Source organism: Genypterus blacodes, unplaced genomic scaffold (assembly GCF_046128005.1).
Source record: "Genypterus blacodes isolate CSIRO-AG114 ecotype Tasmania unplaced genomic scaffold, CSIRO-AGI_Gbla_v1 ptg000015l_1, whole genome shotgun sequence".
NCBI classification, from domain to species: domain Eukaryota; kingdom Metazoa; phylum Chordata; class Actinopteri; order Ophidiiformes; family Ophidiidae; genus Genypterus; species Genypterus blacodes.
The window spans coordinates 4,492,944-4,519,830 of NW_027466829.1; the positions used below are offsets into that span (position 1 = coordinate 4,492,944).

Here is a 26,887-nt window from a genome sequence, read left to right on the forward strand (position 1 = left end):
GTGATTCTCAGGGTCTGCAGGTTTGGCAGTGATGATGGCTCTTCATCAGGTCGTGTGTTCGCTCCTGGTGTGGTGTCGGCCTGTTGGCAGTAATCGCCACCTCCTTAATGTCCCTGTTGTTGTGCTTTGGGGTGTTTTCCGTGGTGCTGGTGGTGAAACATGGAGCTGCTTGAGAACACGTTGTTCTGCAGGTGGCTTGTTGACGCCGCATTAAAGGGCAGCCGATGGCATCGCTGCGTCTGGTGCCGCCCCGCCGTCTGTCTGCTGTCCCACACATGATTACGCCACCGCTGCCGCCGCTGCTTTTCAGTCACACGTTGAAATTCCAAAGGGTGTTTTTTGGATTTAAACACTCGGGGAAACACGTCCCCTCCTACGCTTCATCTAAAGGTTACAATGCGACAGTTGTTTAAAACGTGCCGCCCGCTGTTCTGCTCTATATGTGATTGACATTTAGAGATAGCGGCGTGCTGATGGAAAGGGTCTGTTTGTTCATGCCGGCCAGATGGGGGGGAGGGGGAGGGAGCCCAGAGGAGGAGAGAGAGAGAGAGATAGAGAGAGAGAGAGATGGAGAGGAGAGTCCCTGAAACAACCATAACCTCAAATCCTCCTCTGACGACACATCCTGGCCTGTGTGCTGACAGGATCCTCTCTCAGATTAGTTCCAGTCTGGCCTCTGTATCCTCTCTGCATCATAAAGACACAAACCAGTCTTTGCTGTCTTGCTCTGGCCATAACTCTGCTATATATCCTTCCATTTTCACTGCTTTTGGCTTCAACCGAATGCTGAATTAAACATCAAAACATGTATTTGTACTCTGTTTGTATAATCCATGCATTCAAAACCCTGATATTTGTCTGTACAGCGATAAAGGTAATGGACTGTCAGAGTGAAGGATGAACAAACGTCTCTGTGTTTATGGGAATCTGGGCGAATGCTGCGCCGTCTGTACTGGAGATAACTTAGCAGGGAATTATGGGAAAAAGAAATCTGCTCCGTGGACTCGCCAAGACTTTTATGGCGTTATGATGAATTAAGGTCAATCGCAGTCAAATGTCATCCAGAATATTAAGTGGTGACTTATTAAAGGGAGTTACGGCGGTGTTAATGATCTGCTGTGAGCTGGATATCAATCTCTTCGTCGCCCCCGGTCAGGCGCCGCACACGAGGACGTAACGTAGCATCTTCACTGCTAATGAACGGCTCCGGCTCGGGTTTGTGGTCTTGGCTCAAAGCAGGACGGCGCTGCAGATAAAGACAGTGAACATATCATCTGCCTCACTGGATAGGCCTCTGACGTCACTTTACCCAAAACATCTCGCCGTGTGGTTGACTGGTCTGTTCCTCCAACACGCTTTTGGTGTAGAACGATGGCACCGTCACATGATTGGAATGTTTGGTGTGCGATCATGTGGGTAGGAGAAGAGACAACACTGGTTTCTTGAATACAATACCTTCACAATCCCACCGCTCCTCCCTCCTCCCTCCTCCTTCCTCCGTCCTCCTCCTTCCTCCTCCGTCCTCCCTCTCTTTGTATGTTAAGCAGCTTCAAGCACCGTCTCAGTTTAGGGGGGAGAATTCGCTGCAGGCCGTTTGTTCTTCTCTGTGATCACGTATTCTTCCATAAACAAAGTCCACCTGCGTAAGCCCAGACCTGCCTCTCACTCATATACTGCACCCACTAGTGTGTGTGTGTGTGTGTGTGTGTGTTTGTTTCTGCATACCCGCATGTCTCCAGAGGATCTCCGCAGCCACTGGCACTTTTTCATTGCGTCACGTTGTCTTGAAATAATGAGTGATCCATGGTAAACACTGCAGGCTGGCTATTTTTCATGCCATTTCCATACTGTACTCTATGCTGCCACACCATTTCTGCTGCTGTTTCTGTTTCCATTTGACGTTCTCCATGTTATCCAGTCGGCTAAAATTTACATTAACGCTCGGGGTACCGGCACACGCTGAGCCAGTATATGATTTGAATCTTCCAACCCGGCCGCAGCCACCGCTGCCGTCACCACCGCCGCCACAGACCTACGAAGGCATAGATCACCTCCAAACATTGGGTTACGTAACCATTTTAAACAACTGCACATTTCTCTCTCCGCTTCTTTCTTGAGGGAGACGGGACCACAAGCGTGCCTGCAGGCCAGATGCAGATGATGGTCTGTCAGTTTGCGGACCCACGGTCAGGCCGTCATGATGACATTAACACTCCAAGAATGTCTGTAACACTCACCCTCAACCATCTTTCCACCCTCAGCCCGAGCAGTGTAGGCTGGTTCTCCTCTGCAGAATGTGGATTGTCATGGAGGATCGCTGGTACAGTATATTTGGTAAACCGCCATGCCCCCTCTTTAGGTCGGCCTCTTCTCTTTGTGGCGTACGCTCGTCGTTTGTGCCAAAAATGTTAATGATGTACAGTAAAGAAACAAAGAGCAAGACTTGAATTGAAGAAGGATCCAGTAAAGAGAGCAGCTTTTGACTGAACTCCATTTGCCACCGATCAATTACATCTTGGGGTGTAAACATCAGCGAGTGTCTTGTGTCATCGGTGATGCTGTGCACATGTTTGACAGCAATGAGCCGCTGTGTAGTTTGGACCGCTGGGGCATCAGTGAGGACAGATGAAAAGAGGTTTTTCATACATATCATATCTGAGGTCCCCTGTGGATCTGCTGATGACACGGAGCTTCAAGTGCTCACAGAGGGTCAGGCTCACTTCCATTGGCTCCATCTCGTCACCTGACTCCACTGCCCATCCGCCTCTCTGCAAACGCTCCTCTTTGTCCCAGCAGCCTTGATATGATGAGGGTTCCATAAAGGGGAGCTTTAGACAGATCACAAGCCCGAGCTCCTGCTTTGAAGCCCACGATGGTGGCAGCAGCTTCTGGAGCACCTAATTAGACTGCAGAGTCGGCACTTCTGTGGAGGATTCTCAGCTGAGATATCAGGGTGATTATGAAGCCTCCAAAGTAACTGATTCATATTTCTACAGAGAATGTTTTACATTAAGAGTGTAATTATTAGACACTTTGAAGTGCTGGGAGAAGTTATTCAGCTGTTATTACACATCTGAAAGTCAAAGATTGGTGGGAGCAGCAACGGGGCTCCATACATCCCCCATGTTTGATGTACAGCTGCCTGATCATAGATCTTGGCCCCACCTTGCGTCTTGATGAAATATCTGAGGGGAGAAAGTGGAAAGGCCGACCGGCTTCCTGTAAGGAGCCTTCCTCTGCAGGGCTTATATGAATTAAACATGGACCGGGGCCATTATAAATGACAGGGTCAGAACAGCCAAATAGGGATGTCGGAAAAAAAACAATGCAACCAACAGAATCTATCGTCTGTGCCAGCGCAGTGAAACTTTGTGCAGTAAGGCAAAGTCAGCAACTGTAGAAACTGCAGTGATCCTGATAGTGGAATGAACACAGGCTCATTTAAATGGCTGTGACATGGACTGTGAGTCATTGAAGTGGGTGGCTTATGTTCATGTTGATTTAGTAGCCATTGTGTCGTGAGCTATGATTCACAGATATACAAAGAATGGAGCTGTTAGAGCTCACTTCTGTATTCTGAAGTGTGTCCAGGTCGGTGGACATTATAATAAACAGGAAGTACCACCAAATCTGCTACACAAATAATTTGCCTTTGTCTTCTTATAGTTTCTATTTTTATTTCCAACTAATTTAATCTTGTTTAATATTCAGAGGCCTTTGACACTCTCTGTTCTCTTTCCTGTAAAATATGGATTTCACTTTGGTACTTGAATAGATTTTCAAATAAAGCCGTGCCAGCATTTCCTGACATCGCTAACGTGTCGTTAACATCAGCTATTGTTACACACTGTATATTGTTTTCAGCATGAAGAGGTTTGTTTTCACTCAGCTGTAATGTGGAGGAGAAAAATAGCAGTTTTATAGGGACGTTTATTGTAACGTGATCGCAGATAAAAATCCGACTACGAATCCAGAAGGCTCCTATATTCCTCATCCTTCTAGGGAGACGTGTGAGGAGCTCTGGTGGCCTCTTGTCTCAGCTTGGCTAAGTTCTCTGGCAGTGCGGTGTTGGACTTCATACCACAATCATGACCTCTGTAGGTTACGGCCACTTCACATGCCAGGCTCCTTACAGTTCTGTCCAAGTCTCTCACTGGACCGAACATGGACTCCCTGTTTGTTTCATATTTGAGCTTTGTTACTTGGCCCGGGAACAGACACCGTGATGAAGTGGACTCTTTAAAACAGTGGACGTTGACCAAAACACATCTGTCTCTCCCGTCTTGTAAAATAAACCAAACACGTACGCGATTAACACACAGACTCAGGCGATCCTTGCCGAGCTCCGGCCGGATCTGTAAACACCGGCGCTCTTGTGTAATTCTGAGATATCAACAAGTTTTCAAGACGTTGCATTAAAGGAGCTAATTATTCGTAGGACACCGCATGTCTTACCTCACTCTGAGTTCTGACATGTGTTTGTTTGTGAAGTACAGTCAGTGTTTTTGCGAGGGGCCTGCATTTCATTCAGGCTTATACTGTGGAGCCTCTGTAGGTTCCACAAAGCCTGCAGACGAGATAAACCCTGCATAGTGGAGAGGCTGCTTCAGCTGGATGAGGGTCTGACTCAGGGTCTGGCTCAGGGCCTGGCTCAGGGTCTGTCTGGCTCTGTCCTGCCCAGGCACCAACGAGCAAGAGGACGTGTGAGCTTTCAATCAGGTTTAACTAAAAATAAATAATAGATTAAATTAGTAGGATTGAACAAAAGGAATGATTCTTAAATTTGTCCTCCAGCTGAAATAATTCATTCAGCTCCAGTTGCAGCTTAATAAAACTTACTTCCATAGAGTAAATATTTCATTTACTTTAATAAAAGAACAATTCTACTCTATTCTCCTTGTTCGGCTGTTGTTGGGAGTCTTTGCAATATGTGGCTTTATTAGTTTTTACGGCAGCATTTGTTTCGCGGTTGTGATTATGTGACACAGATATACAGTAACTCTACACGGGGACGACGAAAAGGTGCCGCATGTAATCTGTGGTGACATGCGAACCAATCACACCAGGGCGGCTCATGGTTTCTACTCTCTGCTCGTCTCGCTGCTTTATTCCAAAACAAGCGTACGTGCTGATCTAAGGCATATTTGATCTGAGAGTTACTGATCATTCGTGTGCTTTAAAAACAAACTTGGGGTGTTGAGATGAAAGAAGACGTACTGTGTGTGTGTGTGCAGGATGTTTTGTGATCGAATCTCAGCCACAACTAGCCAGGTGCACGTCCAATCCATGGGGGCCGAGCCTTAACTTTTGAAGCCATATGCCTGCATGTATACGTACTGTATGCCTACATGTGCTCAGAGATAACATGCAGATCTCTGACAGGCTTTTATTTGTCCTTCAGCAAGTTTGGAATAAGAACAATTAATATAGAATCCATTAGCAACAAAGCTCTGAGTTTTAAGATGCTGTTTGGAAACTAGGTTATGCTTCTTCATCCCTGCCTGGAGATGCTCTCTCTATTCCCTCGACGTTATCTTCTCGGCTTACAGCGTTGGACCTGCTCCCAAGCATAAATCCAGTCCATTATAAAATCTTAACCAAAGCTTTAAAAAACCATCTAATTGCACATTGCAAACCAAACAGATTCCTTTGTTGATTACTGCGGAGATAAAGTCCAGATGGAAAGTTTCTCTTTAACATTTGGCCCTGAAGTCGGAGGAGGAGCTTGATTTTATGATGACAAAGTGATTAGTGATTTAAAATGTAAAAAGGAGCAAATTTGGGAAGGGAGCGTTGTGCACAGACGCCGTGGGAGTCCTGCAGTGTTAGTGCGACCGTCTCCCTCACGTTCGCTCTTGTCAGATACGCTTGTCCAGTGTGGTCTGAAAGGTAAACAGGAGCCATGGGGGGTCTGGGGAGAGCACCAGTCTGCGTTCACTCCTCCCAGTCAAGTGTTAGCAAATGGAGCCTGTCAGAAATCCCTGCAGTCTGAAACCACCTGCCTTGAGACGCCGGGTGTGTATGGATGTCAGCTCTATAGAAATACCCCGGCAGCCCTGCAGCCAGACTCAATACCACGCTGTCACACTTGATTTATACACTGAGTGGAGAGGAATAAACGCTACAATTAATCTTAATTAAGCCTTGGTAATCCTGATAGAACTCTATTAGCCTTGACTCATGTGCCCTCTAAAGTAAGAAAGGCCCCTGTGTTGGTCAATAAAGTCACAACTCTGCGATATCTCAGTGTCTAGGAGCAACTATGTGACACTATCAGTTATGATTATGAGTTAGTTTATTTATTATTGTGGTGTAATTCTAACAGGATCAAAGTAATGTGATACAGGAGGATAATGACCCCCCTGATTACATTATCCCACTTATTGAACAGCTACTTACCAAAGAAGTAAATAATGTCACACAGTATTTTAATTTTAACTCAATTAACGATTTATTACGAGCTTCCACTGAGAGAAATTGTGCAGTTGCTGTTCCTAGCAACTAGCAACTGTACTGAGTCAAACCTACTAGCTAGCTATACAGTTGTTGTTACTGTCGTTGTTGTTGTTGTTGTTGTTGCCTGTTTGGAGTCAAAGTTAGATTGCACTTTACTTTTCCAGGAATTGTGAAACTTGGCGGAGATTAGGGCGATTGTGCAGGATGTTACAGATGCTGATGCTGATGATGATTGGGTAACAACAAGACGCAGACGCTAGTTTGTAGCTAGATAGGAATGCTGGAATGCCCTCTCCCTCTATCTCTCTCTCTCTCTCTCTCTCTCTCTCTCTCTCTCTCTCTCTCTCTCTTTCTCTCCTCTCTCTCTCTCTCTCTCTCTCTCTCTTAAGCTCTATTGTGTTACCTATCGGCCCGGCTACACCAACGAAACAAAGACGCCCATTTTGCCTTTGGCTCGTACAGTAAGCAGGAGTCGTCTTCATTCCCGACCTTGGGTTTGGACACACTGTAGTCAATATGGGAGGCAGCTGAGATGTACAAACTGCTGTAGCATGAATAGAACAGAATGGAGAATCAACACACACACACACACACTGACCGCAGGTTTGGTTTGTCAGCCACGCTAACGTGCTCTTACGTCCATTCTCCGCTGGCATACCGTTCCTTTAATAGACTTTATCTTTGGATTCCTGAGTGGTTAGTTAGTCTGCAGGCTTATCTGGCCACAGAGGCCAAACACAGAGCGCGTGTGTGCAGAGGAAGAGGCACTTTTCTCCTGCAGCAGAGTAAAAACAAGGCCTGGTGGGTTTCCTCGCCCGGCGTTAGATTAGATCAGCAGCCGGTCCCGTCGGTTTGGGCCTGTCTGCGAGCTCCGCAGTCTTTGGCTTTTAAAACTTGGACTACGTGGAGGCTTCTCTCCCAAGGGATGAGTCCGGTTGAGACTGAGCAGAGCGCAGTGCTACGGGGAAAGTCCAAGTCCAACACACATTGGTCTGAGCACCAGGAAGTACAGGAAATGACCTGGGCCTTTGGAAGTCATTAAACCCTTAATCTGATACCACAGGAATAGCAAACATTTCGGCGGCTCCCTCTGCTTCTGCTCCGGATATTTTATTCAGACTTTTTGCTGAAATTTTCTCTTTCTTTTTACCCCATTTTCGCTGCTTAGGGGGCCAAGACATTTTTGATAAAATTTCTGATGATGGCTTTGCGAAATATTAGTTATAATGTGCTTTGTGTTGTTGTGAAATGCTGAGGTCAGAGAGGGATAATGCTAAATGTCACAAATATGAAAAAGAAGGAAATCACAAATGTTCTCGTTTTTCTCTTTCTTCATTCTGTCCCTTTCTGTGTGACGCCATACGAGACATCCCCTGCCAACATCCGTACCGGTAGGACAGTGAGACGAAACGGCACAGCGCACGAGTCCGGCCCTTTAAATTTTTAAACATATGCCATTTTAGCGCTTTAATTATTGAAAGCCCCCAGCGAGCCGTGAATAACTTGTGCATAATGCAGAGCCGGAGAAATGTTCGGCGCCATATTCCGAAGATTTGGGCTCGTGTCTGTGCTCGGCGTTGTGCTCGCGACCTTTTCTGAGACATGAAGAAGAGCGGTTGCATCACAGCTCGCGGGCCGAGAGCCGCAGTTTGTTTTCCCAAACACCGAATGCAAATTATGAGGGGAGATGACCTTGACTGAAAACTTAATGATTTATTCATCAGGATAGGTGTGAATATGAGTGTAAACCCACTGATAAGAAAGGAGGTCATAGATTAGAGACGACACCATGGAGCAGGTAATGAACTTTAGACCCACCCACGCCTCATAGTTACAAATCGTTCTTTGTCTCGATGTCTTATGTTCTTTTTTCATCTGTGTCGCTCATTCTCAATCATTTTCTTCAATAATAACGTGTATGTCAGCCTCCTTCGCCTTTAAAGGCTAAGAGGCTGTGTGGGTATACAGAGTGTGTGTGTGTGTGTGAGTGAGTGTACCAGTTCTCCTGTAAACACTCCTGACACGGGTTGATGTTCAGTGTATCCAGGGGCACATGTATAAATCCAACTAAAACTCTCTAAACAAATGGGAGACAGATATAACTAAGCGCCCAGCAGCAGAGAAGAAGAGTTACATATGTGACAGAGGAAGATAATAGATGCCTCAGAATACAACAACAAAGCAACCGGAGATTTGAGGTCACATTACATATGATCAAACACTATTGAAATCTCTCTCTCTCGCTCTGTGTCACTCTCTCTCTCTGTCTTCTTCTGAGACTTTGTTACATTCTGTGTTTCATTTTGCTTATGTTACTGGTCTAATGCGGTGTGTGTGCTTTGGTTTTGTTAATACACTTTCTTGTTGTGTACTTTTCAGGCTGTAGCTCATCGATTTTAGAAAAAGCACATTACAAAAAACTTGGCGCTCAGGATCAGGAGGGTAACGGCTGGAGTTGACCCAGACCACAGTGAAGCTACAGGATCTCTCGTTGTCTTCCATGGGTCCATACGCTCTACAGCTGGACGCCCGTGATCCTGCTCCATCCTTCACAACACGTGGAAGGGGTGCGTTAGTAAAGACGCGAGCTCTCCCATCTCGTTCTCCACGACATGTTTGCTTCATGAATTTAAAAGTACTGGCCGAGGCGGGGAGCAGCAGACTCACATGCTCCGCTCGACCCCGTTCATCTGCCATTTTCCCCTGACGTTTACAATGCTCAGGCTTAACCAAATGACAACTGTAAGCCGTTAGAGGTTTCTCATTTTTGTCAGTTTACTTAAGACAGCCTTCCCTCCATTACATGACGTCAAACAGCCAGCGGGAAGACTAAATAAGGCTTTTTAAGTATGTCGCTGTCTGCACTGTCCTCACGCTGTTCTTAATGGGATATTTTTAGACCCACCCCCCAAAGTTTATGAAGGGAGCAAAGCGGAGAGGAGCGGATATGTTTTATATTCTCCATTTAAGAGCCAAAAACCTTGCCTTAAAAGTCTCTGTTTAGCGTATCGTCCATGTAGGTGTTTCCCATAAAATATAAGGGATAGAAGAGGGAACGAGAGAGAGTGGAAAGAGTTTGTAAATGGTGGCCTCCGTGCTGCACGCTTCCTCTTGAAGGGCCACACACGTTATGGATCACTTCCTCCGCCGCTCTCTCTTTCTCCTTGACGTGTGCCGGCGCCGCGCTCTGTGATGGCAACCGGGACAAACCACACAAACAGCACAGGGGGGGATGCGTGGCAGCTTAAAAGCCTCTCTCCCCCAAATAGAAGTTACAAAGAAACAGAAAGGGAACAAAGCTGTCAGAATTAAGAGATAAAGACCAGCTTACGCCAAAAGGGTCTCAGCCGGTTTGGACGGGGGCCCCGGGACGAGTTTGCTTTCTCCCGGACAGGAAGTCTGTAGTGGTGTCCTGTCTTCTCTCCGTCTCTCTGTCTGTTGAGGTGCCAATTTGCGTTGGGGCCTGCTGTCTCTCAGTTTCCGCAGGTCGGCCTACATCACAGCGAAATCATGTTGTACAGTCATTCGCCGAGGGAGGATTTGGCACCGAGGGAGGAAAGTTGAGTGTCATGCTTCGCCGAGAGCCCACAGTGGGACCCCGAAACATTCCACAGGTTTTCATCCTCGCTGATTATATGCTTCTGGCATGTGATACACCAATAGGATGTATTCCAGATTCCTATGTGTGTGTGTGTGTGTGTTTGTGTGAAGTCCTCCCTACGCAGCCAGACACATTCTCCAATAGCATATTTACACCCCAGCTGAATAAAGTAGACATCCTATGTCACTGAATTACTACTCGCGGCTGGACAGGTTGTAAAATATAGTTTAAGTGGGTTAGCTGTGCCTTTTATTGCCGTATCTCCAGCCCCAATTAACCGAGGATCAAGATAGGAAAGGAAGCGGTTGTAGTGCAGCTTGGGAGGGAAGCTGTGTTTGCTTCTTTCAGCTGTGAAATGACAAATTGGGTTTGTGATTTGGGAGTTGAGCGATTATCTGCGCGTCTCCGATAATTTCCCCGTGCGTTTCTCCTGCTGTCAGGGGAACAGAGTCAGTCTCCAAAAGCTCACCTGCCCCAAAGCCTGAACACATCACTCTTATTTAGTGTGACAGTCCTGCACTTTTCACTTTATCCATTTGGCTTTGAGAAGACTTTATCAGTCCAACTGTCATAGAATTTAGTCATCCTGTCCTATCCACCAGATCCTTCAGCAGGAGTTAAAACATGATGAATCACTTTAATGTTGCCGTTACGTCTGTGAAGGCAGCAGGATGCGTTTTGTTGTCATTCTCATATTTAATGTATTATTGAGAATGCGTGGCGTTGTGGAACCTGTGGTTGACCCTCGTAGAAACGCGTCCACAGAGACAAACACAGACGTTGGGAGGCTTCTGTTTGGATTTGTCCTTGTTGACGTCAGCATGTAAACACATTTGAACTCACCCCAGGCTACAAAACAAAGCAGGGACCACAAAATGAACAACACAGGCCCTGTTTTCACTCAATGTGCACAATTGATGAAAGCTTTAGAGACTTAACCCCTTAATGAAAGCGAGGTGGTGGAAGTTTGTGTGGTGCGTCCCCTTTAAAGACGCAGGAGGAGACGGACGCACGCTGCCGTCTGTAAGAATTTGTTTAATTGTTGTGTGCGATTAAGCCGTTTGGAAAACTGCGTCGCCCTCATCCTTTTTCCCACTGGAAAGTTGCCGTGAAGCACTTTACCCATGACCCCCTGTTTCCCCAACAAGTGAATAGGGCCTAAGGATGTGTGTGTTTTTTTTCTGGGCCTTCGCTCCCGGCAGCATTCCTTGTGTTTAGGAAAACATGTAAACTGACGTTGAAAAAATTAAAGCAAGCAGTCAGACTCTCTTGGCCTTTCTCCCCTCCGTCCGTATGAGACGCCCATATGAAAGCTGACTTTTGTGTGCTGGACAACTCTCATACAAGGTGGACAGCCAGTGTTTTTCCTGGCACCGCTTGGACAAACACGGGGCAATTACGCCGAGCTGCCTGGTGCGTCCAGTCATGATGGACGGGTTTATTTTGCACGATTTGAGCAGGAGAACCGAGTCAAACGGGACGCTTCGGGTCGACATACGGTCCGAGTGAGGAGCGGCGGCGGGAACGGCCTCGGAAACTTTCATCTGAAATATTGAAAAGTCATGCGAGCAACTTTCTCTGCTGAATATATGCAACAAGAAAGTGCGGCTCCTTTCCCACTCCACTCAACTTGAAATTGCATTATTCATCTGAAGCTGTGGTTCAACTCTCTCTCTCTCTCCCCCTCCCTCTCTCTCTCTCTCTCTCTCTCTCTTGCCTGCAGCGCTCCCACCCACACCATTGAATTATCGACCCCTCGTCTTCATTCGGGGGCCCGTTGCTGCATCTTTCCCCCAGCAACTCTGGCGAACCATCTGGCCTCGTCTCACACGCCGTGGATGTCCCCCGTCCGTCTCCGTGGCAATGATGAAACCGCAACACAATGAATAGAAAACAATAGTGAGTCCACAAACTTTCTCACAACTGAAGGGATATGAATCATGAATGGAGGGGGATGTAACGTTGGCCTCTGTGTCATTTCACCATATTATTAAACAATGGAAAGTGAACAGCCATTTTTGGAGCTGCCTTAAACTATTATCAATCTAGTTGAATCTCATTGATAATTAGTTTCAACGATACATTTTATTTGAACGGTTTCCAACAGAGAGTAATTGTTTCCCACTGGATAGATGCAGTAAGTCATTTGTGTGTGTGTGTGTGTGTGTGTGTGTGTGTGTGTGTGTGTGTGTGTGTGTGTGTGTGTGTGTGTGTGTGTGTGTGTGTGTGTGTGTGTGTGTGTGTGTGTGTGTGTGTGTGTGATCCCATAAGAGGCCAAAGCACACGTGATGGATTTGTCTCTTTCAAATCCAACAGGAGATAGAGTGGACGACTGACGGTGTGATTAGTGACGGCCGGTCAGATGTGCGTGTGTGGGTTTTTTTAGAGACAGACAGACAGCTTGTCGGCTGCTTTGCCTCGAGCCTCTTTTGTGTGGCTGTTTGTGCAACTGTGTGTACATGCAAATGCTCAGATAAATGACTGTGTCAGGAAGTGTGTGGACGTGCATATCTGTTTGTATGATGGTGGTGGCATGTGTGTGTGTGTGTGTGTGTGTGTGTGTGTGTGTGTGTGTGTGTGTGTGTGTGTGTGTGTGTGTGGTGATACGTGTCCTCAGCACCTCAGTGGAAACTTGGCTGTGGGCCGAGTGCGGCCTATGAGGGCTGGTAAACACGCTGCTGTGGATCTCACTCTTCACACACAAGTGCCAAACACAATATAAACACGCTTCCATCACTCCATACACATCTCACACATTCACACACACACGCTGTCTGTCTTTGTTTAACACCAAACGTTGAAACGCTCTCCTCTGCTGTTTTTCTGTGTCATTTCAGTCCTGGCCAAAGTGACCGTCCACATTTACAATCTAAGCCCCGTTGATGATTTGTCATCAGAGTTCCTGTTGAGATTGGGACAGAGGAAGCAGCTCCGTATGGGGACGCTACCTGATCTATAGGAAACAAGTCCTTTTGTGTGCTCACGCTTCCTGTGAATGCATCAGATCTGTCAGCTGCAGCCCCCGAGGCCGGCGCAGGTCTCGGCGAGGTCAAACCTGATGACCCCCCCCCCCCCCCCCCCCCCTCCTGGTGCAACATCCAGACCAGATGTCTGATGAATTGCTCCTCATAAAAGATTCCTCTTTTACAACGAACCGTGCATTTGCCAAACGGGGTAAGAAGATTACGCGTGGATTCCCAGCGGTCGTTAAAATTCTTCAGCGTAATTCCAGAATGGCCTGTGGACATGTTTGTAAGGGACGAGGATCGGAGGAGGGTTTTCTCGCAACGATCTGGTTCTGAGTCGCCGGGGCGTAATGACTCTGGAGAGCTGCGGTGAGGTGATTCATCTCCATCTGCCACAAAACTACATCTGAACCAGAAAGTGATGCTATTCATGGGAAAAATACCATAGGTCATGATGAGTTTCCTTCTTCTTGGCCATTGATACTTGAGCTCAGTAAAACAGAGCCAGCTGCTGCCTTTCACTTCTGATAACACTGCCTCTGCCTCAGACACTCCACATCTGGCACAAGTGTAATTTGTCTCCTCTTTTTCCGTGGCTGTCCATAACAGAATCGAAAGGACGCCGTGATGTATGAGACACATCACATATCGTATAAACTGTGTTATGTCTCAATTCTGTATATGAAACTTCCCGGTGAGCTCTGGCTGGTTTACTAACTGATACAAAGAATCTCACAATCCAACCAAGGCCGCAGATTCTTGCATCTCCTCTCCCCGCTCTCTGGATAACGTCCACTCCTCTCTCGTTTGTCTTCGTCCTAAAGTGGCCCGTGTTTAAAATTCTGCCAAAGAAATGTAACCTACTTTCTGACAACGACCAAACCAAACAGATGTTATCAGGATGTGTGCCGGTGGAGCCATGGAGCCGGCAGCTGTCCTTGGTGATGCATTGCAACGGGAAGGGGCGCCTGACACAACATGTGCTGAGAGGTGACGGACGGGGTTAGACCTCCTACTCGTCCTATCACTCCCTGTTAGCGCTTCTCTTCCTCCCTGCTTACCATTAAACATAACTGACAAGGGATATGCAGGACCGTGTGTGTGTGTGTGTGTGTGTGTGTGTGTGTGTGTGTGTGTGTGTGTGTGTGTGTGTGTGTGTGTGTGTTAGGAGCAGTCCAGCTGATCTGTCTCAGTCTGGTGGAGTGAGCTGAGGTGGATGGTTGGAGAAGAAGAAGAAAAAAACCCCCCAAAAATTTCAAAAGCATCCATTACTAAATCTGCTGCTTGTCTGTTTTGACTGCAGGAATTCCATGAAGTGAGCAGGGAAAACATGGCATGACACAGGGCCGTCTCTTAGAACGCTCCGTCTTCATTTAGATGCTGTGATAAGTCCAGATGTTGAGCAGCTCCGGGGTTGAGTGAGCGTGTGTGTCTGTGTGTGTTTGTGTGAGAGAGAGAGGGAAGAGGTAGAAGTGGACAGATTGAGACTGACATGGACGTTGTGTGTGTTCATGTGTTAGCGTGCACCACCGAGCATGTGAGCGAGTCTTTATGTATCCCGTCCCTACACACTGCACCTTGTTGGGTACGGTGATGTCGGTTAAGCGCTGATCTGCGGACACACATGCTTCCTGACCTGTGCGACCACGCCAGGCCGGCTGCTGGCACCTTCAGCTGTGACGCAACACACCCTGGCTGACACCTCAATGAGGCATGAATATTTAAATGACATCACCATGTGGGGACATTACCAAGCAGTCAAGCTGGAGGGCAAACAACAATCTCCTGTGGGAATTTCACCCTCAAACTCTTTGCATGCACAGCAGAGCAGAGCAGCTCAGCGCTCGCTCCTCACGTCAGCATCTAAACACTTCTCCATAATTAATAATGGATTTGTGTCAATGCAGCCTGGGCTGGTTTGGTAAACTTGCAAGATAAAAAGGGAAAATATTGCAGAAAAATGACAAATCTAAGTGCAGCAGGTGAGGTTTAACACTGCAGGAATGTTAGTGTGTCCCCTCACATCCACAGAGAGATACAGGGAAATGTAGGTCAGGCAGGCTTTAATGAAACATTTTTGAATATATCTATTTATATATATTAGTAACACGGTGCGTGTAGAAGTGTGCTTGTGCTCATTTAATGTCATTTTTAAGAGAAAACTCAAACAGAAGTCAGATCCAGTGAAGGACAACGCCTGCTGGGCTGGGGAAGGAGTTCTGGTTTTCACTCCAGCTGCAGCACGAAGCTCCCTGATTTGAGCCGAAACTCGGGGGTGTGCATGAGCTGAGATTTACGGCTGGCACGGAGAGAGAGCTGGTGACCAAACACTCCGGATCTGCCCTTTAGCGCGCACACAAAAACCCTGCTGGCGGACACGCGAGGTAAACACCCGCACGGTCCGTCCTCGAAAGTAACGCGGGGAGATCAGGAAGTGGCCGAACAATGAGAGGAGGCAGCGCAGCGAGCCGCCGAGTGCAGCGGGGCTGACGCGGTTGCACACACGGCTGCATTTGGCGGGACTGGGCCCGGGACCCACGGAACCACGGGGGGGAGAGAATGACGGCACAGGTCCGAGAGGCGACGGTCACGGCGCGCCACGGAGGAGCGCAGAGCGGGACGCGTGTGTGCGGAGACGCGGTGTCCCACATCTGAGCGCGTCTGTCACACCGGACAGCACCTGGACAAACAAAGAGAACGCGTTCAGTGTGTGTGTTGTGTCCGTGCGTAAATGGAGACGCGCCTGTGCGTTTGAACCCCCCTCCGCTTTTTTTCCACTATGCGTACAATAAATGCTGTTTGTTTGTTCACTAAGTCGTGGCCCGTGTCGTGACCCCAGCGGGGACAGATGCGCTTTAGACTTCATCTTTACTTCCTCTGTGCCATGAGTGATGGCGATGTCTGCAGGATCTGACGCGCACGAAAAAAGCGCACCGGAGCGCAACGGTTATGTGAAAACATGTGTCATCCCACTGTGCCGTGACCGGGAATACGAGTCGTGGGTGAGGCTACTGCTCACTAAGATATGGAGTTCCCAGAGGCTCCGGAGTGCGGGCTGCGTGGGGTCGCTCTCGGTCTTCCTCGCTCTGCTGGTTAAATGTGCAGACTGGAAAGCTGAAGCCAGCAGCGGCGGCGGTGGCGGCGGCGGCGGCGCTGACTCCAGACTCACACACTCATCCTTCTCTCCACTTCACTTCGTGTCGGGCTGCGCGGCGGAGCTGTTGCAAACTTGCTGGAGCGCGATCTCGCCCGCCTTCACCCTCGTCTGTGCCTTCTTCTGGGTCGGCGTGTACCTGCTCCGCTCCGGGGTCCTGATCCAGACCGCGCTCTGCCTCCTGACGCTGTGCCACCTGGGCGAAGCGGCGGCGTGGTCCCTCCTGGACGGGACAGATGAGCGCCTGGTCTCGTTCGGCACCGCGGCCGGGGTCGTGCTCGTCTGCTTGGCCACCGGCGCACTCATGGTAGCGCGGCTGAACCGGGGCTTCTCCTTCATCGTCTTCATCAGCGTAGTTCGGACTATCTCGCTGTTCTCGCTGCACAAAGTGCGGGCCGCCTGGAGACCGTACGTGGCGTACCTGGTCGGAGTGCTGGGCATCCTACTGGCGAGGTATGCTGACGACCTCCTGCCCAGCCAAGGGAGACACAAGGAGGGCTGCACCCCCGTGACCGGAGCCAGGGAAGAGGTCCCTGTATTTAAAAGGCGCAGGAGGTCCAGTTCAGTGATCGCCTCAGACATGGCACACAGTCAGTCCGGCAGCAGCACCAAGCCGCACCGGCGGACCTCGCTGCCATGCATCCAGCGGGACCAGGTAACTACTTTCTGCCCCGCTCGACCTCTTTGTGTCTGCCGGTGGTTTCTAGCTGCATTTTGGGGTTTTTGTCTGCTTTGTGTGTGAGGCGGAACAGAGGGAAGAAGCTTACGGGCCCTTTATGCTCTGTGTTTCCCGTTAGGTGTGTGTTATTGTAATGGCTGTTAAACAATTGGATTCAGTTTGAGATCAGGGTTTTTGAAGCTGATGTAACACCTGCATGTATTTCACAACATACCTCCAACAAGAACAGCAACAATAAGCAATGTAATTATGATTGTTTCTGTTTTGAGATGAGACAGTTGAGAGTTCAGGGGCTTTGATCTCAGCAGCTGTTGTTGGCTAATCAGTACAAATCACCTCTGGATTCAAATCTGATCTTCTTTTCATATTCAGAGGAGCCACATGTCCCATCAGACAGGCAGGAGAGGCTTCACATCAATCTGCAGTAGGCTTTACAGACTTTACATCACACACACACACACACACACACACCTTGTTTTATAACACATCCTACAAGGGAAACACATTTTAATAAGAAAGCAAACGCATCATCTGTGATTGATATTGCCGGTGACATCCAGATTTGTCGTGTTGTCTGGTAAACACACTGCAGCCTCAGTCTAAGGTGATGCCTCCCTCTGTGTGTGTGTGTGTGTGTAGGCGTCTCATTGTTCCAAGTTTGCTCCTCTGATATGGAAATAAAGTACCAAATTTGGTATTTGTCTGCAAGCTGGATCCTATTTTAGAAATAATGATTTCAAGCTATGATGAGGAAGGGAAGCTGAGGATACGATGTTAATGATTCATCTCATTCCTAATTATTCATGTCAGCCACAGTGGCGACGGGACTGCTGGTGATTGCCTCTTCTTTTTTTAAATCTTCCTCCTCCTCTGGACTTTTTTCTTAATGCCACTTGCTCCTCATCACTTCTCAGGGGCCGAGCGGCTCTAAACCTCAGGAATGTGGCTGCCCAAGCTTTTAAAACTCTCCTCTGATACGCAGACACAAACATACCTGTTTTAATAGGAGATGGGAAGAGGGGAAGAGGGGAAGAGAGGAAGAGGGGAAGAGGGGCCGGGCTTCCTATCAGCTCCTCCGGCCCACCTTATGGAAAATCAATGAGCACGGCAGGAGCTTGTGAATGGGAAACAGATTTGGGAGCGATCAAAGCTCTCGTTGTGACCTGTGTGTGTGTGTGTGTGTGTGTGTGTGTGTGTGTGTGTGTGTGTGTGTGTGTGTGTGTGTGTGTGTGTGTGTGTGTGTGTGCGCACAGTTGGAGTGAGAGATGAGAGGCTGCATTGTCGGCCTGGGGGCCACTTGAAAGATGCCCTCAGCTCTCAGGGCCTAGTTAGTGTTGTAGTGTGCTTGTTTGTTTTTCTTTGTGGTTCCACACACACACACACACACGCACACGCACACACACACACACACACATACATTAATCACAACTGAGAATGACTTTTTAATAAATATTTTCACACTTTACTCAGATTTAGTGACTATTAGAGTTATCTGACCTTTTTTATAAACATGTGTGTGTGTGTGTGTGCGTGTGTGTGTGTGTGTGTGTGACAGTTGCTGCCAGAGTGAACACAGGTGTCAGACGACTTACTCTTAACACATTCTGTTCTTGGCAAGTGAAGCGATACACACACGAATTAAACAAAATTAAAGACAATCAGCGCCGTTATGTTTGTATTCATGGTCCATTACTTTAAAGGACTCAGGGTGGAGATACTTAGAGAATAATAAAACACCCTGTAGCTGTAAATATCACACACTTATTGATGTAACGACAGCGATTCACACATTTCTGTTCCGCTGTCTTCTGTTTCTATGCAGCCATGTCCCTATAAGGGCAGAGAGGGGCGGGGCCATTAGTTAAACTAACCGTGTCATTTAATACAAAGTTGCAGCCACTTGTATCCTTTCTTATTCCCACTGAGAGCTGCGTTCCACTGTGGAACATCAGGATCCTCTCAGCCTCCATGATATCAGGCTGCAGGAGGGAGTGTGAAGTTTAGGAAGGTTAAGGATTTCCTGTAACGAGTCCTGAGCGATCTGCCATTCCTTCCTCGTCTTTGGCGGCGGTGCAAAGCCAGTTGACCGGTCACGGCCTTCTGTAATTGAGACGCACACACACATGGCGTGCATATGTCCCGACTGGGCCGTGTCTTGTCTGTGTGGTCCGTAATGTGTAAACAAGCCCATTCTGACCCGGGCTAGTCATCACCTCGCTCACACGGGGCTCCGGCCTCCCTGAGGGGGGTCACACACACACACACACACACACACACAGTCCAGTGCACAATGCAACCGCCACATGGCACAGGAAGGAGAGCAGAGGGGCGGCAGACTGCACCAGGCACGCTGAGTGTGTGTGAGGAGCGTATAGGCAAGCAGAGAAAACGCCTTTACTTTCCATATGGACCTGCTCAGACGTACAGACCAACCTACAGAGGCTGAATGATGCTTGAACACTTCTGCTCCTCTGTTCAGTGGAGTTACGATGTTTGAAGCAACCAGCAAGAGAAATACGACGTGTCGCTTAACTGCACTTTGTTGACCTGAAGAATGTTTGCATTAGTGCTGTGCGTGTGTGTGAAGTGTGTGAGGAGTAGCGTGAGGTTAGATGTTGAGGATAACCGTTGACACTTGGCTCTGTTTTCCTCAGGAAGCTCCTCTCTCTCTCTCTCTCTCTCTCTCTCTCTCTCTCTTGGCCTTGAGTCTTATATAAAGGCCCTTCAGGTTGATAGTCACTGTGTAAAAACTGTTTATTCAGAAAATAAATAGAGCTAAGAGTAATGCCTCTTCCTCTCTCCTCCTCCTCTTCCTCACTGAGGCCTTAAAGCTGCCATGTTGCCCCCCCCTCACCCCCCCACCCCCTCCGCTGCAACCCGAGCTCCTCCTGGCAAAGCCGCGCTCGCAGGCTGCAGGGCTCCGCTCGGCGCGAGTCGCACGTTTCATAAATCGGCTTTTTTCCCCCTTCGGTTGATTGCGAAGCGGGCTGCAGGCATCCATCAGCTCGCTAAGTAGGCGGATTTCTCGTTCCTCTTCCCCCCGCGCCGGCGTAATAAAAGCCGGTCATTACCAGCTGATCTGATAGTGGTTAGCGGGGCCTCGGCAGGACGGATCCCGTGCTGGGGATAATGCGTAATGACAGGCCAGTCTTCTGTATTTCAGCCGGGGATACGGAGCGGCAGGAAGAGGTGTGGAGCTGCGGTGCGGCTCTCTTTTCACAGTGTGTGAGGAAATTTGAGTCTCAAGGCTTTCTTTCGTCTTCTTCTTCTTCTGCTCCAGACAGCAGCGTCTGTCACAGAACCTCCCTTCCTTCGCCATCAAGGACATCCACAGAGAGGAAAGCGATCCACGCCGTTTCCCAGCCCCTGAGCGCTTAAAGTGATACTCCAGCAAGGTTACGGCATGTCATGCTTTTTCAGGGGGGAAATACATCCAAACTAGGTCACTGACATTGTTTTTGTTTCTGCAAGTTGGAGCATTTTGGGAGATAGTTTGCAGTCACTCACTCAGTCTGTAGTATGGATCCTTAAGGAAGCTTAGAACACAGGCAGAAACATCTAGAAGCTGCTGGAGATCAAGCTGGAGGTTAGGTTAGATCCTCCTATGTTCGTATGAAAGTGTTTTCCTACGACTTTTGGCTCTGAAACATCTGGATTGGCATTGTACAATAATGTCCTGGTGCCTTCTAGCATCAGATGGCATCACCCAAAGAAACTCGATTTTACACGATGCCGTTCTGGAATCGTCCATACCATACCCGATTCAGCAACCCAAACAATGTCAATGACCTTGTCTGGATGGCGCATCGCTTTAATATCAGCGATTGAAACTAAGCGGTCAGTGTGTGAGCGGGAGGGGCCGGGACAGCGAGGCGTTCCGGTGCGTGTGCGACCATTAGCAGGGCCCATCTGCTTTTTAGGTGCTTCTTTTTTTACGAGGTGTCGGCAGGACCGCTCCCTCCCTCTGCTGCCCGTGGCTGCGCTCTGCTCTCTGTCCTCTCCCTGACACCGACACAAATATTATCCCAACCAGCTGAGGAAATTCTTCCTTCACTTGGATGATAAAAGATATTCTTCAAATCTATGGTAATGACTTCCTGCGCGAATGGGATCCAAACACAATTACTGCCTCTGTTGTAAATGTTTCCAGTTACTCTATTTTTGCTCCACCGTCCGTAATTGAATTGTGTTTTGGAAGGGGGGGGGGTTGGTTGTTGATAGCCTGTAGGGTAGTGATTTACCACCGGGCCACGGCGAGCTCTCATCCCAAACAGCTTGTTTGTATTCTAAACACACGGCCTCATGGGATATGATGTTTTTCTCCTCTTCGGCCTGGACTGGCCTGGAGAAGCTCCGCCTGAGTTTTTTGGAGAGGAAGCCGGTGTCAGCGTGGGGTTGTGTGTCCTGCCATTAGTCAATCTCGCCTCACACTTTCTATCCCCACGTATTGGAGTATGAGGATGAAGGGGGGGAGGGGGGAGGAGGGGCGGGGCCGGCGGTGGAGGAATTGGGGTAGGAATGAAAGTAGGTCATTTGAGGTTTTGTTTAGTCGCCAGGCAAAACAACAGGCTCACTCCTGCCCCCCCCACCCCCTCTCCTCCGTTAATGGCTGGAGAGTCTCGCATTTGAGATGTGATGGCGTGTAACAGCTCTCAGTGCGATGCTGTGTAGGTTTGTGTGCTTTACCTCTGCCGTGTTGGCGACGTCACACAAGCTTTCAACATGAGATCCAATCCCTGCATCACTTCGTTCCTGGACAGAGAGCGCCGGTGCGAAATCCACCACTCGTTTGCTGATTATTCATCTCTGATCACCTAAAGGCATCGTGCCAGAGGTCCACAGCGGCATCGTCTCTCTGCTCTCCCTCTCTCCCTCTCTCTCTCTTGCTCCCTCTCCTGCTCTCTACCCCTGGCAGGGCCGCGATCCGATCTGGCTGCCCGCTGATTACCATGGAAATTATGGAGGGATGCGTGTGTGCATGTACGCGAGTGTGCGAGTGTGTGTGTAGCCAGCAGCTTGATGTCTGCCAGCTGCTGCAGGCTGAGAGGTTGAATCCGCTCGGAGAAACGCCGAGGGCCTAAAACCACAGGCACAACCAAAGGCAGCTGGAACTGCTCGACGGGCGCAGGGCCTCGGCTCCCGACACACAGCGCCCGTATCGACACCTCAGGGTCCTAATAACAGCCTCACGTTTGCATAGCGTGCTGTAATTTGAATAAAATTACAGAGGGTTTTCTGTGCCGGCGTGGATTACAATGTGCAGTTTCTTCTGCTGTCTGTGAGAGACTGAAGCAATTATGTCACTCAAGTTTTCTGTGTTACCATAAGAGACCATCTATTTCAGTGATGGAGGTGAACAGAATGTTCCTGGCACGTGTGTGTGTGTGTGTGTGTGTGTGTCAGAGGGAGAGGATGTTGCCGCTGTGTTGAGCCTCTTTTAAGTTGCTTGGGATAAACGCGTCTGCCAAATGAAGAAATGTCAGTGTAAATATGTGCATATGTTAAGTGTGTGTGCGTGTGTGTGTGTGTGTGTGTGTGTGTGTGTGTGTGTGTGAAACAAGTGCCTGTGTGTGCAGCAGCGGCCGGAGCAAATGTTTTTGCTCCTTAAAGGACGGGCAGGTTAATAGGTGCCAGTGCGTATCTGGGATGACGGCACATCAGTGTGTTTGTCTTTCATCTGTGTTTCTGCAGCTGAAGGGCCGTTTCAATCACAGCAGCCGCCCACCGCCAGCACACTGATCCTTTACATGAGGGGACATTCCTGCGCTCGCCCCGCTGCTAAATGAACTGGAATGTGTAGGTTGAGCGGGCCGTGAAGGACGGGGCTCTGTGGGCGCTGTGCTCAGCAAACCACCCCCCCCAACCCCACCCTGCCCCGCCCCCTTCTTCCCCCTGCCCCTCCCCCTCTGCCCCCCCTGACCAGAGCCAACACCGCCATTCTGGGCTGTCACCAGGTGTGCGACCGGCCTCCTCCCCCGAATGAATGGAGCGCTCTCACATCTCCGCCGGGAAGTGTGTGTGAGAGAGAGAGAGATGGAGGGTGTGTGTGTGTGTCTCAATACGTAAATACCTGCAGTCAGTCAAATGTGTGAAAAGCAAACGGTGGAGGCGACTCGCTCTCTCTCTCTCTCAGAGTGCGAGTGAGGCGACCCACACATCGATCTCGTTGGCCTCTGATGACTGTGGAGGTTTGAGGAGGAAGTTCTGTTAATCCCCAGAATGGGTTCTGCTCAGGCCAGAACTCCGTCTCATCCTGTACTTTCATTTCCTCTCACTCACGTTCCCATTCCTCTCTTTCACTCTTCCCTCCTCCCTTGGACGCTCTGGATGATAATTGTCCTGCGGTTTGATTATTTTGTCCTTGGGTGTCCTGAAAGACGCTTAAGACAGAATAACTCTGATAATACAGAAGACAGGATTTGTTTAAAAAGCAGCAACATTAAGAACTCGACTGACCCACAAATCTGAACACTATATGTTGATTCTCTGATACTAGATTCCAGGCGATCAACTCCCATCTCATACATTGAGTTTGCCTCCAAACGATGCATTCAGGGTCCATTTCCCCCCTCACATGTTTACAATCTGACCTGACATTAGTCCATATCCCGTGTCTGAGTTCTAACATTCCCGGGTTCAGTCAGCGGCCTGCGTGTCCGCCTCTCTTCTCTGCGGCGGCGTGGCGGAGCAGCGAGCACGTGTGTTATTGTAACCTCTGGCTGGCGAGAACCTCCCCGCCCGCCCGTCCAGCCTGCTGCTGCCTGGCGGGCTCGCCGTGAGCCCCGTCTGCCCCGCCAGCCAACAAGGCCTCTGCTGTTTCCCTGCTCTGCGCTATGTTTTGCTCTCTAAATATGTTCGAGCAGAAGAAGAAGGAGGAGGAGGAGGAGGAGGAGGAGGAGGGAAAAAGCCTGTGTGTGTCTGTCAGGCGTGTTCGCTCGCTCTTTGCTCGCTCTTTGCTCGCTCTTTGCAGCCGCTTTGCACGTCTTCAGGTTTGGGTTAAGGGCTTGTTTTCCCGCAGTCACATTCAATTAGCCGGGTATTAAAAAGCTCAATGTATAGCTGCGGTGCGCCCGTGCTGACTCAGCATAATGTGGCTCAGTGTGCACGCCGCTGATTAAAAGGTGTTTGTGTCTATGAGTGAGAAAATACCAGAGGGTAAAGATGCAAGACAGCAAATGAATCAATTCTCTCTGGTTTCCTTTCCTATAAGCTTTTTGTCGGCGTCACTCCTCCCTACAGTGTTAGAGTGTGAGTGTGAGTGTGTGTGTGTGTTATTTATTCATAATGTGGGACGCTGGCAAAAGTTTTTTCTTTGAAATGCGCCAAGTACGTTAAATTATTGATTTGTTTTTTTAAGCGAGGGTAACCAGGGCGAGACGCGTCCATGCTTGGTATCAGGCAGAGAGTGTGTGCCAGCTCCTATCCTACGCTCTAACCACCTGCTAACACACATACACACACACACACACACACACACACACACACACTGGCTGCCCCGGCTCGCTCTCATTGATTTGTTGCTGCATTACCTGGAGACGCTCAACAGTGTCAGGGCCGACGTGTTCCACTGTCACCGACTTCCATTTATACTTGGCTACAGTCGATGGCGGTGTGTGTGTGTGTGTGTGTGTGTGTGTGTGTGTGTGTAGCCAAGCGAGTCCTGTATAGTGGAGATAGTGGCCTGTTCCCTGTCGCCCATCGGCTTTACAGACAACAAGCCTGGACCCATAGGCTCATGTGAGCTTTGTTGATAAGATGATGCGTCTTTGTTTGGAACAACACAACGACACAACAACTTCAAACGAATCCCGTAGCAACGCCAAGAAGAAGAAGAAGAAGAAGAAGAAGTGTTTGTGTGGCATTGAGACAGAGACTGACGGCGTGTCGGAGGTGAGGTCAGAGGCAGGGAGTCGTTATTTAAACGCTTATGGGCCTCAGGTTTCTCTTCCTCTTTGCTCAACATAATGTTTTCCATTAGCTGCTGCTCCATTCAGGAACCCTGTCGCCTCCGCCGGGGTTTCCACATCTGAAATCAAATCTCCTCTTTCTCTCCTCTCCTCTCCTCTACCTCTCCTCTACCTCTCTTCCTCTCCCCTTCCTCTCCTCTCCTTCTCTCCCCTTCCTTTTCTCTTCCCTCCCTTACCTCCTCTCTCCTCTCCTCTCCTCTCCTCTTCTCTCCTCTCCTCTCCTCCTATCCCCTTCCTCTGCTCTTCCCTCCCTCTCCTCCTCTCCCCTTCCTTCTCCTCTCCTCTCTCCTCTCTCTTCCTTCTCCTCTCCTCTCTCTTTCTCTCCTCTCCTCTCCTCTCCTCTTCTCCTCTTCCTCTCCTCCTCTGTGCCCAGACACTACAGCGTTAAGATTGGAGGAATTGTGCGAGGTTTGGCAGGTGATTCGTCAAATTTCTGGATGGAGCTTTTCCATTGTAATTGCGAGGAATGGCATGCGGCGGGTTTGGCAAAGCTCCACACACACACACACACACACACTGGGCCTTTGACGTCATCTGGAAACGTGACCCACTTCTCAAGAGGCGAGGAGCCTTGGGCCGGTTGAGCAGATGTTGCACAGATGCGCCTGCGCACACACACACACACACACACACACACACACACACACACACACACACACACACACACACACACACACACACACACACACACACCTATGTGGCATGCACACTTTCTACTCAGCCTTAATTTTCCATTAAATTACCACCAAAAAAAGGAAAGAGGCACCGGGCGAAGCTGGAACTCAGCCTGGTCTCGTTTCTGGTGGAGCACAGATGTGAAGTGATGCAGGTTGTTAGTTTGTGACCCAACGGAGGAGGTGAATCACAACAGAAGGTTCTCTCTCTCTCTCTCTCTCTCTCTCTCTCTCTCTCTCTCTCTCTCTCTCTCTCTCTCTCTCTCTCTCTCTCTCTCTCTCTCTCTCTCGCCCCCCCTGCCAGAGGAAACATCCTGCCAGCACCGCCGCACTTCCAGACGTTACATAAACCTGAAGTCGTGCCGGCGTGGACGCGATGCCTGACCGGCCGGAGCGTCCAGCAGCTCCGGAGCGACTTTCCCACTTCACTTCTTTCTCTCTGCTTTTCCTACTTCACCCAGTTTCCTGACATTTTACCCTCTCCCTCCCTCGTGGCGAAGCGTCCCATTGAGCCGGGCGACATCAGGGCTTATTGATCGCCAACAAAAGCCTCCTATTGATATGTTGATCGTGTTTGGATTCTAATCTGGCCGCGTCCTGCTTGGCGGCGACCTCGTCTTTTGTCCGAGGCTCCGTCATCTCCTCAGGCAGATGTTGGGGTTTGGGGGTGCACAGAGAAAACAAAATGGCTGCTTTGATGAGTTCATTATTTCTGAAATGTCAGGCGTGATGAAGATTGGTCTCCATCAGCGAGGCTTCTTCACTTTACTGCTACGACTTTAGGTTTCCCCACACGTTTAGAGAGATTAGACGCAGATCCAGACGCGACCCGCCGGACACACACACACACACACACACACACACACACTCAAACCTGTGTGTGTGTCGGGGTTCTCAGAGAAGCCCTCATTCATCTCCAGGCTGGCAGAATGTTCGCGCTGATTCAGGGGCCAGCAGATGAAAAGGTCACCGGCTTGTTTTGAGTGAGTGTAAGATTTCCATCATCGCGCCGCACGCTCGACCAGGGCCGCTCCAAATTACACAAACACTGTCTCTGAAGCCCCCTGACAGCCTGGAGTCTGCCATTAAGTCAATAATCTGCCTCCTCCTCCTCCTCCCCCTCCTCCTCCTCCCCTCACAAACTCAACCCGCTGTTAGTTTACGTACTTCCTCTTTTACTTAAACCTCAACAAAGCTTGTCCAAACAGCGGCATAGCTTCGCCCCGACGTGTTTCCATTTCTCCCGCCGTGCCATTTTCCACCGCTCCTCCCTCCCTCACTCCTTCCTCCCTCCTCCTCCTCCTCCCTCTCCCTCCTCTCGCCCCAACACCTTTCATTGTTTCCAGACAGTGGTGAAACATACGGGGGGAAATCTGTGGAACGTTTAGAG

The 26,887-nt window shown here is 49.2% G+C and overlaps 1 protein-coding gene across 3 annotated transcripts in view; it reads left to right on the forward strand.

Moving 5' to 3' along the window:
• LOC142988835 (cGMP-inhibited 3',5'-cyclic phosphodiesterase 3A-like) overlaps positions 1–26,887 on the forward strand; it is a 73,986-nt gene that overhangs the window by 4,225 nt on the left and 42,874 nt on the right. For 2 of the 3 annotated variants that reach the window (XM_076138125.1, XM_076138133.1), the window contains exon 1: positions 15,216–16,832. In XM_076138125.1, coding sequence (XP_075994240.1) covers positions 15,915–16,832 — 918 coding nt within the window. In that variant the 5' untranslated portion in view covers positions 15,216–15,914. Of the gene's footprint in view, positions 1–11,780; positions 11,957–15,215; positions 16,833–26,887 lie in introns of those variants that run through there. The other variant, XM_076138140.1, reaches the window with a different exon arrangement.